Genomic DNA, 20,061 nt, shown 5'->3' with positions numbered 1-20,061 from the left:
ACTTTTGTGTGTCATCTCTGGGTTTGAGAATCAGCTGTAGAATCCATATCAGCAAAAATTACTCGTAGAGAATGACACACTGAGTCTGCTCCGTAAGGTACATCAGCTTTGACATTGCATTTGATTTACTGGACTGGCCTAACAGTTGGAAGGCATTAATAACATTAATAGAAAATCAGAATATATTTGCATGGGGAAAACATATCACATGATAATTATAAGCTATTTATTTGTATGTACAAATGTGATGAACAACACCAGAATACATGTTTGAACAGACAGAAAACCTTTTTAACTTAGCAAAGATCATTACATTACATAAAATTGGCTTCTGGGAGAAGTTGGAGAATGCAGTTCAGTTTATTCCAGGTGCAATGACCAGAGGGTTCCATATGGTTTTATTTGTAGTTAGTCTCTTCATTAGCTACATGGCTCTGTTTGTGAAATTCACAAGCTCCCGTTAGGAGGACACACATCTCCTCAACCTTGACTGGACAAATGTTTTAGCCACAACACAGACCCAACTTAAATGAATCAGATAGTTTAACCATTGACAGAAAGTCCAAATTAAAACAGGGATTAAGGGGCACAATAGGAAAGTACAGACTGAACTTTTGCATCAGAAGTGAAAAATTAAAAACTTGAAATATGAGGAGATGAAAAGCTTATTCTGACATAGCTGCTTATCAAGAAAAATAGATAACAGTCAATACAGATGTTTTGAAATATATTTCAGTTAAACTTAGCTCTCTTGGTATTAGCAACATGATCTTGAACAGAATTTCAGTTCATCCAGTGCCGAAACAATTCATCACGTTGACAAGTCAGCTCCAGTTGCAAGGGAAGGGGTTTAGCATATCATCCAGTCTCCTGCGACCAGGCCCAATTAAACACATCATCATAGATTTTTTCCACACATCACAAACATCTAGTAAGTTAGTTCTCCGGTACATTGAGTGCAGTCTGGTTCATCTCTTCCTTTTATCACAGATAGGTACTTACTGCACTGCCATCAGCTTATGGGATGCTTTGGACAATAAAAGTCTCTTAGTTTTAGTACACTGACCCCCCAATTTACAGCAAATCATCCTTCTTGAGCACAGAAACTGGCCCATGCTACTGTCAATCAGTTTGAGCATGGTTACACAGTCATCTATACAAGATGTATCCCCAGCTAATAATCTAATCTTTTGCTGCCAGGAATTTGTGGATCAGTAGCTTCTACACAGTTTTTTGGAGCAGAAGAGAATCGCACATCAGTAATAATCTCGTTGGATCTTCTAACTGTTGGTTAGACTGGGTCCAGTGGTTGGCTGAGATAGCTTTAGCATGCATGCTTTGTCAAGGAGCTCAATTTACAATGAGTACTGGTTGATCTTCATACAGACAGGGAGCCAAGCAGAACACTTTACAGTCACCCACACAGTCATACGCACACACAAGCAGAGTTGGGCACACATTTATTGTGCCATGGCTGTGAGGAGTGAGCTTTGACAAGCTTTTGAGCATAGTTTTCAAAGAGGGATCCATCCTAATGGTGATAGTCCTTTTTATTGTGAGGACGATTGCCCAATATATGATCCACTTCAGAGGCGATGCCTGCTGTCATCTTTGGAATTACCTGTGGTGCACAAAACAAAGGAAGAGCACAAGTACAGTTTTTCATTTCACTAGGTAAATGATCATATGCGGACATTGATGCTCTAAAAGAACAACTCATCAAATGATTATCCAGTGTTAGGAAATGTTCTTTGTACCTGAATGGCTCCCAGGTTCTCTGTTAGTTGGGTTGGATTGGAGGATCCCAGCAGCACTGAGCTCACTCCCTCGTTCCTCAGGCACCAGGCTATAGATCGGGAACAGGACATCACAGGGAGTCTTATAGGCGTTTTACAGTTGGTATTAAGGTATCAAGGTATAAGGCAGTGGGTAAGTGGTTTTGAAGGGTCAAAGACAACCACTGTCTCTCACAGGAATGCTAAGGTATCTAAGGTATGCAGTATCTTCACTGTCAAAGGGTGTTCATCTCGTCCCTTACCTATAGCTAGTTGTGGCAAAGTACAGCTGAGCTTCTCAGCGATATGAGCCAGTTCCTTCAGCTTGGCCTGCTGTTTTCTCCCATCCTCACTCATTATCTTCTCCCTCAACCACTGGTATGGCTGGAGTAACAAAGAAAGTGGACACATTAGAATTATCCCCAAAATTAGGCAAAGGTTACCTAAGCTACATTATGTCATATTGTAGGTCACAAACATGCACCTCAATATCATAGCTGCTACATATGAGTGATATGTTTGCAATTTATAACACTAGCAGGGTGATCCAAAGATATTCAACCTGTACCTTCATTGAGGCCCTGGAGGTTTCTGGGACGCCGTTCTCGTACTTCCCAGTGATGATTCCACAGGCCAAAGGGGACCAAGAGACCACACCCACACCTGTGACGGAACAGGACCATTAAGAACAGGATAAGAAAGCCATCACAGCCACAAATCTATTCAGTAAAGCTTAAATTTGCGGAGAGGCTAGTTTTGGGCAGCCGCTGCGACTTACCTATCTTGTGGTAGAGCTCTGGCAGCTGTGCTTCCACTTTGTCCCTCTGGAAGAAGTGATACTCAGCCTGCTCACACACTGGAGGAATTAGATTAAACTGCCTGGCCACAGAGTACGCCTCCTGTGTGAATATGAAGGGTGAAAAAAGAAAGGGGAGGAGGTGTGCAACGAGAAAGAGAGATCAGGTTAAGGCAAAACAACAAACACTGACCCTCACCTTTTCAGACATTTTCTTTTTTTTTTCTTTGCCCTCGAAGTCCGACTGTGTAACAACAGTAGTAGCATGCTGTATGTGAGCAGAGTTTGATGTTCATGGGCAGCATAAGGACATGTTCTATTACTCACCATGATCTCCATGGCAGACCACCGTGACGTCCCCCAGTACATGGACATGCCCTGGTTGATCACATGTGTCATCGCTCTCACTATCTCTGCAGGGACAAAACACCATTCCAAATAGCAGTCATGTTCATTGGCAATAACTGGACAGTGGGTGGCGCCACTATTTCTACTTTTACATAACCAGAAAGACAATTCTGTAATTCTCATTACTTCAAGGTCAAATATCAACTTCATAGCTTGGACTATTTTGATGGACACAGGGGAAAAATAATACATTTAAACATGGATTAGATTCAGGTATTTTTCATCAGAGGATAAAGAGGGATTGATTGTCTTCAGTTGTAATTGCCAATCAAGGCTCAACAAAATACTCAACAAAAGAAGAGCTCAAAAGCAAGCCTGTAGCTAAAGAGGAAAGATAAGGACAATAGAAACAAAAGAAGATGGGGTGATATGTATTCAACCTCTCTGTGAGAAAGGCCCCTTTGTCTTTTAACCCATGTGTAAACAGATATTGTTTGCTGGGGTCATATTATTTAACGTGACCAAACTCTGCAGAGGCAAAATGAATGGACTCAGCCAACCTTGGGAGAATGTGGCTTGTGCAGTTGGACTAATCATAGCAAGTAACAGTTGAGGGGGCTGAAGTCACCCATAGTGACCTTTAGTGGTTTGTGTGTTTGTGCCTGAGGAGGCAGCAGGGTAGAAATGGTGGGTGGAATTATGGAATTTCAGTCGGGGTAAAATGATTACGGAGGTACTGAAGTGATTAAGCTGTAATGTATTGCAACAAGGTGCAAATTACCCCCAGACGAGAAATGAGGACACCAGATTATTCCCACTTAGCTTTTATGTTGATTAGCTGTGTAAAAGACGTCTAAATGGTTATAAACGTCTAGGCAAAAATTAGGCTGGAGGTATATGATAAACATAAAGCATTATCTTGTACATATGGACTTCTCTGGTGCATATTTGTGATATTTACAGCTATTTATTGTTTAAATATGGAATAATGTATTTACTGCTGGGTACAAAACTGGGCTATTCATAGCCAAAAAAAATCCAGGGCTATATGAGAGCTGAAGCAAAGACGCAACCTTGAATTGACGCCTAGTGCTGAGTGGGTTGTAGACAATAAGCAGAATCATATTCAGTAAAATGACTGTGAAGTCCTTACTCCCAAGAATTTTGAACCAAGGACATTTTCAAACATGACAATACAGCTATGATTATGAATATGTATCTCTCGTATGCTGCGCACAAACCCTTTAATTACCAAGGAAAACAACAGCAATGAGATAAAGCAAGTACATTCATGTGATTGCTTTCCTCTTTAATTGCACTTAAAATGTGCCATTCTAAAGGGATAACTAAAACATCTGCCACATTAGTGAAATGCAAATGCTGGATGCAGAATCTAAAGTGGGGAGACCGAGAACAAGGGTGAAGAGATGAACCCACAGCAGTGTGTGATTAAAAAATAGCGATTCCCTTTCATCAGTAGTTCTCTCTCTCTCTCTCTCTCTCTCTCTCTTCTCTCTCTGGACCAAAATGTAGCTCAGTGAGAGACAGAGAGCAAGTGTGTGTGTGGGTGAAGCAGGTGGGAGGGTAGAGGAATAACAGTGCATCTGTTCGGAGAGGGACGGAGGGAGGGAGTGAAGGAGATGGAGGCATGGGAGGACAGAGGGAAAAGCTGTGAACCGGCGAGGAACCCCGAGGCACATGCAGTTCATAAGAGTCCCTAAAAGCATAATGAATAGTTCACCTCAGTGCCGCGGTGGGGGTGGATGACAAGTTGAATCACGGTAACATGCCTGCTTACCTACTGACAAAAAAATATTACGTCATGACAAACTGTCACTATAGTCTTAGCATAAAGTTTCTTTCCACGAGCCTCGGAGGCCGCGATGAGTCATCAAGTTCAACAACAGATGTTACTGTATTGTTCAGGTCAGGAAGCCATTTTTCAGAGCTCACCATTAACACTAACCAACAGCACCCCACTCACACGAGCCCACTGCAATTTGTCAAGGAGAATGTGGGTGAAATCGTGGGCATACTGCACATTCTGATGTGTGTGTATGCACGTGCAGCGCGTGTGTGTGTGTCTAAGTGTATGTGCAAGCGCGTGCGTGTGATGGGTGCAGAAGTCTGTTTGTGTGTTGAATGCATAAACCCGCTGTTGCAAATTTGCTAATTTGTCATTCTGCCTGGGTGTTTGTAAACATTAGTCTGTCCTTGAGCCTTCCCACAGTGGCAACGCATCACTTAAGCTGGGTTGAGTCGGGAACATTAGGTCTCCTCAGCCAGCAGGTATCATACTGCAGAACAGAATGTGGGAGAAAGCACACAACACACACTCATATATCCACATTTCTCTGAGCACGGATCTTCAGGAATGTTACTTTACTGGGAGGTGGTACTCCTCTTCTAGCTAATGTTTCAGCACACACACAGTGCAGTAGGAGATGTGAACTGGCATGAATCAATATGTCACACCACAAGAGATTTTCAAGGGGCGATGGAGCCTTTTCTTAGTTAGTTCTATGATCGTAGGAATGAAGCTTCTGAACCCGCAGCCAAAAAGGAGGAGTAAGTATCGGTTATTGAGTGGGTGAGATTATCCCGCATGCTTTTCTTTACCGCTCCACGTTTGAGGAGTGAAGCGATATCCTGGCACTTGGTGGGATGTCCTGACTCGATGGCGGTGTAAAGCACGGGGTTTGTGTTCGGAATGCTGTGGCGATATGATTTTATTTGCTCCGGTGAAAAATAGTGGGCTGGAGGGATTGATATAAAATCTGTTTATGGATGCCAGTCTGTCTTTTTGTCTGCTTCTCACTGTTCTTCATTCACTCTCTCTGTGGTATATTCACTTGATTGAAAGGATTCAATTTGCTCCTTATTGCCCTGTCACATAATAAAAAAATGTTGACTGGTGACTGGATATCAACACTGAGACTTGGGCAGATTACTCTGCAGGCTATGGATGGATATTAAAACAATGAATTCTCTATGGCGCAGATGTTTCATCTCTATTCCAGCAATGCCCTCTCCTTCATCCACACTCTCATCATATTTCATATGGGTATTTTGTCGACTCCCCTATTGGCAACATGTCAGATGGCATGCCAGCAAGTCAGCTTGGCCTTTAACCCCTCCAGGCAAGACTCCCATAGTCTCATCTCTGTAATTGACAACTGCGATAGGAAAGGCCAGTGGTGGAAATGAGAGGGGAGTCATGGCCTGGCAAGGAGAAAGTTGGATATTTATTTGGACACAAGCTGGCCCCTAAGTGTCTCTCTGTCCCTGTCGTACTGAATGTGAGCCAAACGATGATGCAAGTCAAGAGCAGCAGGGGAGGAAAAAGAGAAACGTGTGTACAGAAAAGGACGAGCGGACAGGCTCTCAAAATGAGTGCGGGCGAGAAGGGAAGGAAGGGGGTGACGGTAACAAAGACAGACTTGCTAGCCATGACATCACTCCTTTTGTCCCCAAGGCGACACCAGTCGTCTCACACACAATCGGAAGCAGTTACAGTCATGAGAGCATCAGAATGCCAACACAAGTCTCACACACAAGCGGAGTGGACATACACCTGTTGGCTTGCTTTATGTTCACACGTGCTACATGGTAAACGCTCACACGCACATATCAGTCAAGTATTAATTCGTTTAGATGAGACGTTTGGGGCTTGAGTGCTTCTTTTGCATGCTCTGTTGATTCTCTTAATCCTGTTTTAAGTGGTGGGAGAGCGGGACGGGCAGTGTGTGGGCGTGATGTAGGATGAATCGATTTGTTAGACATACAAGTAACTACTCGTCCTGCATGATAAGATGTTCATAAAGATGAAGCCATCGCAGAAGTCTCACTTTTTACATGTTTACTGCACTGCTACTGCATCCCCAAGAGGAACTATTTAGAAAATCTCACAGTACTAATGCAGAATACATGCCAGATGGGGGGGATTTCAACATTGGCTACCTCTACACATGCAGTCCCAGTTTCTCTCCAGCTGTTAACAGTGACTCACCTTCTACGCAATGATGTATGATAGTGGCCTTGCCTCGCTGTAATGAAGAATAAAGATGTGTATGATGTTTTATGATGATTAATGGACTGTTGGGTCACTGTTGCAGGGCTAGCAGAAGGTGCAATGCACTTTATCTATCCGCCTATCTATGTATTGTGTCTGTCTTTCTATCTATCTATCTATCTCTCTCTCTATTCAGTCCCTATCATCCTGTCAGACTCTTGATCAATCAATCTGTCAATCAGATCAGACGTCTCCTCATCAGTGTGTGTGTGTTTGTCAGGAGTGAAGCGACTATGTAGAGAGACAGCCTCATCATAAGGCTGGATGCTGCTGGCCACAGGGCCTGTCTGCCAGTCACCAGTACTACCAGTGACAGCCAGGCTCTGTGGATGGTAAGTATGACAGATTGGCCTCCCACTGCCTACTGGCTCATAAGGGGGAGCAGGGCAAAGGGGAAAGACGAGAAAAAAGCTTACAGAGAGCCCACTGAGGACTCCATCTTTTCAGCCAAACGCTCCCTGTGGATGGGAGGGGGGCGGAAGGATAGAAGGGGGCCAGGTGTCGGGGGCGGGAAGTCAAGACACATCAAATGAGAGGCAGAGAGAGAGAATTCATAGAGAGAGAATTAGAAACGGGAAGAGTGGGAAAGAAAGAAATGGTGACATAGATGTGTGGGAGAGGCAGTCGCAGAGTGTTGAAGGAACAGAGCGCACAGTAGGGCCTGCATCTACTGAGACCAGCCCAAAAATACACCAGCTCCCCCCGGGGGGGCCAGATAATCCTGCTTCAGAGGAACAGGGAGGGCTGGGAGCGAGTGCAGCTCAGAGACCCTGTGGAAACTAGTGATCCCACAGAGAGAGAAAGAGTGCGAGAGAGAAAGAGTGCGAGAGAGAAAGAGAGAGAGAGAGAGAGAGTGTGAGAGAGAGTGGTAGACAAAAATAGAGAAAGGGAGATGAGGCAAGATTGTCAGATTATTTGAAATGTGTGTGTCATGTGTGTGTGTCATGTGTGTGTGTGTGTGTGTGTCAGAGTGAGACACACACACGCACGCACACACACACACACACACACACACACACACACACACACACACACAAAGACAAAAACAGAAATAATTACAGGGACACTTTCGGTCAAAGGCAAAGGTCATCAGTCCATTGTGGGCAGCAATCCTGCCAGTATTTCTCACCTTCTCAAGTTACAGAACAACATGCATTGTCCCTGCCCCGCTCTGCCCTCCACCAGCCCCCCGGGTCTGGTCAGTGGTCACTCACCCTCCATGGGAGTGTTGCTGTCTGGCCGGTTGGCGAAAACCACATCCACATACTCCAGCTGCATCCTCTGGAGGGAGCCCTTTAAACCTGGGGTGAGGGGAGGTGAAGAGATAGGGAGGGAGAAGATGAGAAAGAGTGAGGCTGATTACAATATATAAAAAAAAAGAACCACTAGGAATTAAGAGCCTTGGGAATATTTGTTGTGTTTGTAGTTTTGAAGTAGAAGCACATGGGTCAGCACCCATGGTATGTAAACACACCAATAAATATTTATCATTTTCCCAATAGGATGTTTTGACTTGCTTGGCAGAGGAATGTATCATAGCCCACATCAGACTGGAGCATCAGTCATCCAGTCATAAATATTTGTGCAAATACCAGTGGACCAAGGGGACTTATTACAATATCATATCCCTTGCAATCTTGGGATATGGACACAAAAGCCTTGATCTACTGAGAAGTGCGATAGTCACCTTGCACCCGCAACTGCCTCTAATTCTGCCCCCTGTTAAAGCATATTTGCCACAAAAATTTGATTATTTGCACTAAAACCATGGCATCAAGAAGGATGATATTTGCAGGTGAATTTAAAGTCGGCATGTTTCACAGCTTTCCTACAGTGACAGTCGACCACATGTGGCTCAAGGCTAGCCAGATCGATCCGGCCTGCCACAATTTTTGATCCAGCCTGCACGAGAATCTGGGTTGTCAGTTCACTCTGGCTGCCTAGTTGCAGTCATTGTTAGTGGGACTACAAGTCTGATTTACACACTTTCAAACATTGCCTTTGTGTGCTGTGTTAAACATATGCAGCTTTCCGCACCTCCAACACAATTCAATAGCCAACAATCTAATGGCTCATCAAGTGAGGTAGCGAGCTAACTGGCTCAAAATGGCTACAAAACAAGTAAAGTTCAGGCTAAAAGCAGACAATTTAAAGAGAGATGTAAAAGAAAAGCCTGTGTGTCTGATTTACCAAGAGACCATCCTGAATATGAAGATGTGTCATTCCACACAGAAGCATGCAGGCTAAGTCAATTCTACTGAGATGCATGAGGATTTTTTCATTTTTTTCAGCTGAATTTTTATCAGTATACAGCCAGCACAGGGAAAGCTGTTGTCAAGCTGAAAGGCAGGTTCAAGAAGATGAAGCAGGTTGCCTGACCTGTTTTATGTGTGACATAACAGCACATTTCAATGCCCTGAATGTGAAACTGCTAAGTTTCAAACAGGTTATCACAATATGCATGACACAGTCAAAGTCTTCCAAACCTTATTTGTGGAAGAGCAAAATGCATTGGAAAAACGGTCTCCTTTAACCCACATTAGTGTATATATTTTCATATGTATTTGTCAGTCCTGTTTTTTCTGAAAAATAGCAACTAGCAACTATTTCCTAAAAAAAAATAAAATTAAGTTATAGATTGCTAATCCAATAATTTTCCAAGAGCCTTGATCTACTTCAATGAAAAATGTTGGCCTGTTTATTGGTGAAATGAGAAATTCAATATACAGAGCCCTCTGCATTGGGTAGATTAGAATTTAGAATAGATTAGAATAGATTTTAGGCCATTGTCAAATGGCAATGATTTTTTATCCCATTGTGTGCCATTCAACAGATACATCATCATCTTCTTCAATTCAGCATTAGACTAATTTGATGTACATTGAGAGATGTTAAGACATGCTGCCCAGTCAGGCCCTAAATACTGTGCACCATCCAAAGCAGAATCAGTGATTTTTAGTTTGGTAATTTGCAAGGAGAGATTCATTGTAACAATTTGTGTCTTACAAAGTAATCTTAATTTTTATGGCACAGACAGTCTCATAAGAGTATTTTAAACCAGTTTAAGGCTTATATCAGTCTTAAGCTGAGTTCATGCCACTGGCTCCTGCTTAGCAGATCAGAATATTTCATTTTGAAAATTTGCAAAATGCCCTAGCACCTGTAGAAATTTATATTATTTTGACAAATGTTGGAGGAATCAAACAACTCTGCGCAGGGAAGATGATAAGGGGGGATCAGGAAAAGGTCTCACTCATCTCTTTTTCTCTTGCTCAGCTTTCAGAATTCAAAGCAAGTGAAAACTGTATATTGAAGAGAGGATAAGAGAAGGTGACAAACAGAGTATTGTGTGCAAATCAGCCCCCATTCACACACAGAGACGACCAGATGAAAGATGAAAGCCGAGCATGGGAGACTGTCACAAAGGAGGACAGCAGACTAATAGAGAGACAAGGAAAAAAGACACTCTCCCGTTCTCCAGTAAGTATGCGCGAGTGTCTGTGGCAGATTAGTGCCAGAGTCTTCATCATCAGAGCTAATCCCGGTCGAGAGTTCTGCCTTCCCCCCCCATCACCGTTCTCACATCCTATTCCCTCCTCTGTCATCTGCACACCCGTGATCCCAGAAACACCCATTACATGCGTCCTAATCCCGGCCTGCACCGTCATCACTAGCAGTTTCCTCTGTCTTGTGGATTAGCCGGAGTTTACTGGCTGTCAAGGGATTCTATTTTTGGAACGGAGAAAGACGGATGTTCGACAACAAAGCCATTCTACAGGCGTCTGCGATGAAGAATGCGTTTGTGTGTGTGTTGTGCGAAAGTTCCTCTGAAATGTGAGAATTTGACGTTATTTCAATGCCACTTTTTTTTTTTATCAATGAATTGGAGCTTCTTTTCTTTTCTTTCGTTTGCTAGAGACATTTTGAGGTGTTAACACTGTCACCCAGAGTTCATCAGTGCTTCTCTCTGCTATTGATCATAAAGTTTTGACACCCCATCATACCCACTAACAACTGCTGTGCTATGCGCTCTGTCAACAAGTGTCATTTAACCAATCAAATGATTCACTGATGGCCCCGCGGTGACGCCCACCACCAGTAGTGATGAAGATGGTGTCAGCAGATGTTTCACTCAGCCAGTTCATTAGCCTGTGGTGACATGTGCCACACCAGTGGTGACAGGGACACTGCACCTCTCAGCGATGCCATCTATCCTCTGGACAGGGCAACTGGGCTTTAGCTAATTGGCAATGCCCTCCTCCCTTCACCCCTGTGTCTTCCCCCCTCTTCCCCCCCCCCCCCCCCCACTCCTTTCTAAGTGTTCTCCTCTACTCTTCTTCTTCGGGGGAAAGTTAGAGAGTGCTGCAGTGAATGTTAATGTGTGTGAGGGAGCTGAGTCACTGCTGGAGGTGCATTGTGCTGTGGACCGGATGCTGAGTTGGTCGTGAAGGTGGGATTGGATTGGGCCAAGGGTATGTGAGCGCTGTGTCATTATAAGTTTGTGCAAGGGTGAAAGCCTCTTCCCCAAAACCTCTAAAAGAGGGCTGAAGAGGGGAGAGGAGGAGAGGAAAAAAGATAAAAAAAGAGGAAAGGAGAGAAGATAACAGGACAAAATGGGAGGAGACAAGAAAAGAGGAGAGAAAAGGAGAGGAGAGGAGAGGAAAAAGAGGAAAGGAGATGAGATAACTGGACAAAATGGGAGGAGGAGAGGAGAGAAAGGGGGATGAGAGGACAGGAGATGGGAGGAAAGTGGAGAGGAGAGGAGAGGAGAGGAGGGGAAAGGAGAGGAGATAACTGGACAAAACGGGAGGAGAAAAGAAAAGAGGAGAGAAAAGGAGAGGAGAGGAAGAAGGAGGAAAAAGAGGAATGGAGAGGAGAGAAAAGGGGATGGGAGGATAGGAGATGGGAGAAAAGCGGAAAAGCAGAGAAGAGAGGAGAGGAAAGAAGAGCGCAGGTGGGAAGATACGCAAAGTCTGTTGTTTCTTAGACGGCTTCTTAGAAAGAAACCTCTAAAGGTATAAGAAGCTAAAAGACAAATTTCATGTACTGTACTTCAGACGTCTGCGTTTGAGGTGGTGTTGGCTAAGACAACTTTTATGTTCAGCTGCATGTACATGCTGAGAAAAATCAAAGAGGAGGAAGAGAGGCGAGGCGGGAAGAAAGAGGGGGGAGGCGGAGAGATAAAAGAGGAAGATTACTGGAGTGCAGCGGGCCGTGGAGTGATGGGGGTGATGTGAAGGACAAAGCGGAGGCGAGGAAATAGACCTGTTACCTTCAATGATGTGTTTCCTGTTGAGCCCTCTCTCTGTCTCCGCCCTGCAACAGGAGGGGAAACATGTCAGGGGGGGTCAACACACACACACACACACACACACACACACATACATTCCCACAGACGAACTGAAACAGATCATTAAACATGTCAAGCAAGAGCCTGTGTTACAAACTACCTACAAATCACTGAACAGACACACACGCAGCGCTCAGCAGTGAGCCTGCAGCTACAGAACACACTGTGCTGTCTGTCTGTCTGTGGGCAAACAGGCACTTTAAGCCACTGTGTGTTATTCACCAGCGATCTGTCAATAGCCCCCAGCGATCTGTCAGTAGCCCTCAAAGATCTGTCAGTAGCCCCAACCTACATTTGCTCAGCCACTTTCTGATTTACCCCAACTCTCTGCGTTTCCCTTTTCCACTTTATGCCTCCTCTCTCCTTTCCTTCTGCCCCACTGTTCCCCAGTTTGCTCAGTTGCCTGCTATTTGTCTCCTCCTTGCTTCATTTCACACTCTCTTTCCGCCTCCCTCCATCCTGCTATCTCCCTGCCTGCTTAGGGTAATGGATATTACAAACACAAAGAGAAAGTAGCACGGGGGCTAAACCATGCTGTCCCTCCTCGGTATTATTATGTCCTCCTGCTTGCTGTGCAAGGGAGAGAGACAAAGAAAGCGAAAGAGAGAGAGAGAGAGAGAAGAGAGTATAAGTGTGCAAATATCTGTTTGTGTGCCGAGATGCTCAGCAAGCCTCTCAGGCTCTGTCACAGCTTGCTCAGCTGGTGGTTAAGCAGTTCTTTTTCGCTGAATCCATCCAATCCGGCATGGAGATAGATTTGGTACCTTGGCGATATGGGCCACTCAGGATGGGGTGAGATTAAATTTACACCATCGCGCCCGCCCAGGCCCCATACACCGCTGATCTGCATCAGACAAAATACCTCCACCGTCACATGAGAGGAATGCGAATGCACTGATCTACATCTCCAGCTTCCCTCAGTAGCAGCCTCAAGACGAAGGGAATGTGACTAATGCAGATTGAGAGCAGCATACTTCAGCATGACAGTAGAACAAGCTATGACTCTTGGCAGCAAGGCAAGAAGGCTGAGGAAGGGTATGAAGGGAGTGAGGGAGGGGTGGAGAGTGGGGTGGGGTGGGTGGAGGGTGGGGTATGTATCCCACTGATCTTTTGAGTGCCCCCCCCCCCCCCCCCCCTCCAGATTGAGGCTGTGGGTTTCCAAGGCTTTATCCCATTTCATGCTCTATGGCTGGAGGTGAAAGTTTAATTTGTAGCGTGTTAGTGAGGCACCCCGAACATCTGAGGAGGGAAAACGTGCACGCGCACATGCTGAATACAAAGGTACACACACACACACACGCACTCTCTCTCTCTCTCTCTCTCTCTCTCTCTCTCTCACACACACACGCACACTTACTTTCCTCCCCAGTAGAGCTTTGTGGTGATCACCAGGCTGGATCTCCTGAGGGAAGACAGACAGACACATCAAAAGGCCATGAAAAGAAACAGAACTTCTCAACTTCTCTCTTCTCAAGTTCTTCTCAAACAGTGTGTGTGTTTGTGTCTGCATGTGTGCGCGTTGCGTGTGTGTGTGTGCACATGCAAGCACATCTACATGTATTTTCTTTTATTCATCAAAGGTGATGAAGAGAGAAATGTCCTCCAGTGACCTTATGCCAACATCATGCAGTTTCATGGTGGGCGCTGACAGAGAGGCTACACTGGAGCTTCACTCACTTTTCAGACATGCAGCTTATCCAGTATGAAGAATCACACAGGGACCCTTTTTTCTGAACTCTAACAAGATAGCTCCTACGCTATAAAATCCCCTTTGCTTGAACGATTAATAATTTAAACGGATCCACAGTTGAAGTTGAAGTTGGAGGCAGGCAGAGAGCTGGCATGAGCTGCTGAGGAGTGTGATGCACATAACGGAGTCTATGACTGAAGTGCCGCGCGGCGGTGCATGCAGTATAGATGTATGAAATCAATATCTGCCATAGTGCTGGCTGCCCACAAGCCCACATGCACCAGCACCAGCATACTGTAGCTTCAACTGTAAACCATGGAGATGAGTTAACTTTCCTCTGATCGCCATGGTTACAGCAGCATATCTAGATAATGGATTGGTATCATGGATGGGAAGGAAGATTTCTGTTGGATTAGCGCTCATTTACTAACTTCAGGCTAAAATCGATGAGATGGATACAGTGATAACTCCACCTTCTGCACACACCACATACACACAAATGCAAAGACACACATGAGCATAAGCAAGCAAATGCATCTCACGCTCGTGCACCCACTCATCCACACATACACACACATAATCTTGGAACATATTTAGAAGCTCTGGCTTTGTCAAGCGACCATACTTTACCTCCAGCACTTTTTCTTGATAATGTTTCCCAGGATTATCTCTGCTCTGTAAAAACAAAAAAAAAAACACAAAGAGGTGATGAGATTAGATCTCAGGCTGTCATTGCAGTGGGAGCGTGTTAGCGCGTCTTTTATCTGCCTGATTAAAAATCTGAATGAGCAAAAGATAAAGAATAAATTCCTGTCGTATTGTGCGCTTCAATTTCACTGGTAACCTTGAAATTAATATTCATCGCCACACAGCCGCAGCGTGTCCTCCATTATTCAACAAGACAACGTCCAGGTCTATAAAGTTGGATTGAGCTTTGGGCAAAATGGGGAGCCTCCAGTGATGAATAAGATTATGTAAATCGGCGAGGAGTCACGACTACCATTCATTTTTGGCGTCCTCAGGTGAATTAATTCCGGTCTGGGGCTAAACCTTGTTAACATTTTGTGTCCCTGTGGGAGCGGAGCCGACCGGAGCAGAACAGTGCGGCTTGGAGGTTAGACGGATAGCAGAGCGGAGACGTCACTCACTTCCCCCCGGAGTAGACCTCGGCCGTGTCGAAGAGGTTGACCCCGCTCTCGTAGGCGATGGTCATCAGCTGCTCTGCCACCTGACACAGACACAGACAGATTTCTCCTCAGGGACGTCGGTGTGCTGTAGACTGTACATTACCCACATTACGCTTCAGACAGGACGGGCCTGCAGAGACCCAGAAGAGGCTGAAGAGGAGTAAATCAGTTTGCAGCTGAGATACACATCACCAGGAATCTGCGCTGCTGCCTTGGAGATTAAAGTTGTTTACTGCTTCATATATTCCCATCCTTCTTTGACCTAGTTATTATGCCTGTAATTTATTCAGAGTTGTACATGGGAAGGCCTATTTTGTCGTGATGACTTTCTCTCTCTCCTGCTCTCCCTCTCTCTCTGGCTGCTGTTTTTTTTTTTTTTTGAGTTTGTTTGTGTTTATGCGTATGCCAGTTTGTTTGTGTTTTGTCTGCGTTTGTGTGTCTGTGTTTATCCTCTACTCATGCCCTCATCAGTCCCAGTGGTCATCAGGCAGTGATGAGCTGTCCCCAATTCTGTGTTTTCCCCCTCAAGGCCAGATCAAGGCACTGACAACACGGTGGAGGAGGTCTTCCTCATAATAACATGTGACAGTGAAGGAGACATGACCACTTGGCCCCAGAAGACCCAACAGGAAGCAAGAGGCTGAATGTCCCGCTGAGATATTGGGAACACGATACTGGAATCATCTCTGTGGTCTACTCTCGCTCGCACCATTTTGCATCCCCAGTTGAGGTAAACTGAATGGTACCCACGAGGGCTACAAAATAGTGGTGTGTCGAGTCCCCTGGGGCAACTTGGGCTCTTGAGTAAATCAAAATGGACGCTGTGAAGTGGCTGCAGATGGGAGCGAAGACATCAACGCTAACTTTCCTGCTTACTGGATATGTTTGGTGGTCTGAAATAATGAAATGCCTTGTCTGCTCATGTGTCATTAGCTGTGATGGTTGCATGACGGACTTGACATCACGTCTTACCTCATCTGAGATCTGACCTCCGAACGTTACCCATGTGCCTGTTGAAGGAAGCGTCAAAGTCAAAGTTTTGGAACAAACAAACATGCACAACAGAAAACATACAGGAGCTTCTACTTCCCTACTATCCCCTACGTCCACCAACAGAGCCAGGTTAGTCATGCATTCATTATTAATTTGACATTTTGGCATGGACACACGGCACAACGCCCACGCCCTAAAACCATCACAGCCAAATGTCAGGGTTGAGTGTTGATATGTTGGAAGAGGAGAGGCTGCCTAAGGTTCAGTGCCATGTGATCATCATCATATTACTAAGTTTGTTGTGTTTACTGTGTTTGAAGGTCCATTGCAATAAGAATTGCGCGTCTCATTTTCATGGTATAATTTAACAAAAGACCTGTTAATATAAAGTTACCCAAATTATTATAACTGGAAATTTGGCTTACGCCCTTTGAAAAACTCTCTGTCTCGTTGTCAACAGATTTAGAATTCCATTCTATGTCCTGGTGTAAATGATGTCACCTTCACCCAGGTTTTAATCAATGCTCTGATTGGTCGACAGTATGCATAGTTAATCAGGTGTCCCATAGTCTGTCAGACAATAGCCAGCCAGCTACTTGCCAAAATCTCTGTGTCTCCACTGTTACTGGGTGTCACACTGGATATTTGTTCCACAAAGACAGAGATATTGGCAGGCAGTGGAGGCACAATCATAGAAAAGGTCAGACTCTCACTCAGTCATACAGGCTTTGTACCATCTAACCATCAAAAGCTGAACAAAAAAGCTATGCTCATTATGTTAGAAATAAACACCAATCTTCCAGATCTTCCTGACCGAGTTGAAATCATTGCACTGGATCTTTAAGTGTTTAAGTGTGTCGTTTTGTATGTTTCTCCATGTACTCAAGCCGCTGTGTGTTTTCCAGTATGTACCGATGCCCCTGTGCATGCGTTGTGTGGCCAGGCTTGCATGTGTGTAAGTTTGTGTCTGTGTCTGTGAGTGTGTTTGTTGTTACAGAGCCATCACACTGCCTGGGTCCTCTGTAACTGTCACAACCAACCATTATCAACCGGCTTTGTGGTTAGAGCAAACAAAAGTCTGTGTCCTCTCTGCTGCTCTCTGCCGACAGGTACTCCAGCTTCTGTTTATTCTCTTTATGCCCTCAATTTCCTCTCAGCATTTCAGCAGCTGCACCTCAGAATTAATGTACACGGCTGGCCCGGGGCATTCAGGTTCATTTACCTTTGTTTTGAAGCAGCTTCTTTCATTCTTTAGCACAACATTTCTTTTTCTCATTCTTTGCCTCAAAGCGGTTGGGGCAGATACACAGATATGTAGACGAACTTTAATATTTATACATATTGGAGTACACACTGAAAAAAATGAGTGCAGCTGTGCACACGGGACTGCTGTTATGAGAAGATGAGCAGGACTTTTGTTCTGGCCCACAGCAGCTCAAAGTGGCCCAATCAGAGTTAACAGTTATGAAGTTATTACATTCATAAATGCCTATAGCTCAAACATCACATTTTTTCTTATGGCTTGCTAGTCTTACAGCTGCCAAGCACAAACACACATGCATAAATACACACATACATAGGCCATACAAGCACACACTCCATTGATATACAGTATAGAGAGAAACAGGTGCAGACTCCTTTCTTCCTTCAAATAGCACGGCCTCAACCCAGTTTTGTTCTCCAGAAAATTCTTATATTTATATTAAATTTTTATAGCTTCTTCCTGTCGCAAGTAATGTAATGCTAGTGTCAAACCTGTAGTCACCTCCATTAGATGTAATCTATCTAGTAAGGTCTGTGTAGGCTCAGCTGGCTTTTTCCAAGATGGCAACGAGCAAGTGAAATCCAATGAATGAATCTACTGCCCGATTTTTAAAATTAGATTATTCAGTTGAGACAATGAAAGATAAATCCCCGCTGAGGATCAAATATAGATGCTAATGTGATACTGTTTTGATCCCCACAGAGAAATTCTCTTCTTACTCACCCCCTCTACAGATAAGCACCCTACCAGGAGAGCTGGTAGGAATCAGGGTTTTGCTGACAACATGGGGTCTTGAACCTGGGTCCTCCAGATGAAGGGTGGTTTCCCTATCCACTCTGTCACCCTGCTGCCCAACAGACTGTGGCTACATTTTTTTTAAATTACTACAGAGATGATTAATTCACACATCTTCCATCATTAGATGTGCTTCAGTGTCTGCTGGGTCTGGCCAGTGCTGCATCGTTCCCACACACACACACACACACACACACACACACACACACACACACACACACACAAACAAACACACACACACACGCAGACAAGGCTTATTAAATAAATCAATCCCATCAAACCGAGTGTGAGTGTTTACCCTCTGGTGAGCTTTGGATATCTGTGATAATTGAGCAACTTGTTTGCTGAATTCAGTACCATTGATTAAATATTAACAAGGAGATTATTAACACTCTGCAAATAGCTTTATGCTGTCCCCCATGACTCCCCATGCGTATGAAAGATGCATGAGGTTTAGAATGGGGTGAAATGATATAATGAAATCTAAAACACTATTCTCTTCCGTTTCGCTCCCTGGCTCCACATTTTCTACCCACTCCAGACACACACACACATACACACAAACACACACACGCACAAATATGGCCACAAGACATTAGTTCAACACCTGGAGAGAGCTGAGTAGAGGCTGCACTTGGTAATGAAATCATCTAATGCTAATTAAAAGTACTCACCGAGCCCAAGACAGGAGACACGCAACCCAGATTTCCCCAGGTTCCTATAGAAGAAAAACATGGGAACATCCTAATGAGATTAACAAAACCAGCAATGTTTAGGCTCACAGTGTCATCAGTCAAATATGAATGCAATGACCAGGCTTACTGTGTTTTGCTCTAGTACGTGTACGCACAAAGATTTTGCTCCCTAAACAAAGCCAAAATCCATGTTGTTTTCACATCTTGCGAGGCAAACCTCTTGAGACTTTGACATAGCACAACAAACGGACAATTCTGCTGTTGTGGAGCCAAGGTTACAGGCAAAAAAAATCAATTGTAATCGCGGCACACAGCATTTAATAACGGTGACTGGTAGCTTCATAGTTCTTCTCATGTTTGATCAGGGGGGAGAATCACTGAATGTGAGGGTCACCCATGTCACTCCTCCAATCATGAATCAGAACTGAGAGATTACTGCATAGGGAGGAGAGTTAATTTATTCCATCTATTACAGCCTTAGTATGGATCCTGCCTGTTCTGGAGGAGGAGTGTACAGGTCCTCCAAAGACTCCAAAGAATATTGCACTCATAACCTAAAAGGACCAAATCCAATTAACGTGTGTGCTGCAGCGGTGAGAAGTTTGGTACACAACTTTTTTGACAAGTGTTGCCCTTTGTTTCTCCCTTTATTCCTCACTCAGTTGCCTCTTCTTATAGTCGGAGTGTTCAACATCGTCTTACAGCAGGGAGCACTTCAGTCCTCGGGCGTTTTACTGTTATTGTCTTCTCCATAAAATGTAGACAACCCTGCAACTCACTGTGTGGCACTGAGGGCACTATTGTATCATATCAGCTTTTCCCAAGCTATCTCTCCCTCTTACTTTATCTCTCACACACACTTTCATTCTCTCTCTCCTTTACTTTCTCTCTCTCTCTCCGTCCTTAATGCATCCCTCTACTTATTAGCTGTACACCCCCTGATGTATAGCTTTTCGGTGGAAGCTAATTTGCATCCAGCTGATCTGTGCCGTACCTTCAACCCTCATTAACACCATGGAAGACTGAGTAAGACATCAGAGTTGCATACCCATAATAGGTTACCTCCCTTGGCTGAGAGTCAAAGATCTCTAATTCA

The 20,061-nt window shown here is 44.4% G+C and overlaps 1 protein-coding gene across 2 annotated transcripts in view; it reads right to left on the bottom strand.

Moving 5' to 3' along the window:
• Positions 1 to 1,531: 1,531 nt before the first annotated feature.
• The window catches only part of kcnab1b (potassium voltage-gated channel subfamily A regulatory beta subunit 1b), a 34,113-nt gene continuing 15,583 nt past the window's right edge, over positions 1,532 to 20,061 (bottom strand). For both annotated transcript variants that reach the window (XM_071538806.1, XM_071538807.1), the window contains exons 2-14: positions 18,945 to 18,988; positions 16,191 to 16,228; positions 15,180 to 15,259; positions 14,662 to 14,706; positions 13,699 to 13,743; positions 12,264 to 12,307; positions 8,206 to 8,292; positions 2,899 to 2,984; positions 2,554 to 2,674; positions 2,344 to 2,438; positions 2,039 to 2,159; positions 1,758 to 1,846; positions 1,532 to 1,621 (exon numbers count right to left, since the gene is read on the bottom strand). In XM_071538806.1, coding sequence (XP_071394907.1) covers positions 1,532 to 1,621; positions 1,758 to 1,846; positions 2,039 to 2,159; positions 2,344 to 2,438; positions 2,554 to 2,674; positions 2,899 to 2,984; positions 8,206 to 8,292; positions 12,264 to 12,307; positions 13,699 to 13,743; positions 14,662 to 14,706; positions 15,180 to 15,259; positions 16,191 to 16,228; positions 18,945 to 18,988 — 985 coding nt within the window. The remainder of the gene's footprint in view (positions 1,622 to 1,757; positions 1,847 to 2,038; positions 2,160 to 2,343; positions 2,439 to 2,553; positions 2,675 to 2,898; positions 2,985 to 8,205; positions 8,293 to 12,263; positions 12,308 to 13,698; positions 13,744 to 14,661; positions 14,707 to 15,179; positions 15,260 to 16,190; positions 16,229 to 18,944; positions 18,989 to 20,061) is intronic.

The sequence above is a fragment of the Centroberyx affinis genome, unplaced genomic scaffold (assembly GCF_046629955.1).
Source record: "Centroberyx affinis isolate AG114_WGS23_722 - 3 ecotype Tasmania unplaced genomic scaffold, CSIRO-AGI_Caff_v1 ptg003351l_1, whole genome shotgun sequence".
Lineage (NCBI taxonomy): Eukaryota > Metazoa > Chordata > Actinopteri > Beryciformes > Berycidae > Centroberyx > Centroberyx affinis.
The sequence above is the reverse complement of the archived record's forward strand: the minus strand, read 5'-3'. Positions and strand labels throughout refer to the sequence as shown.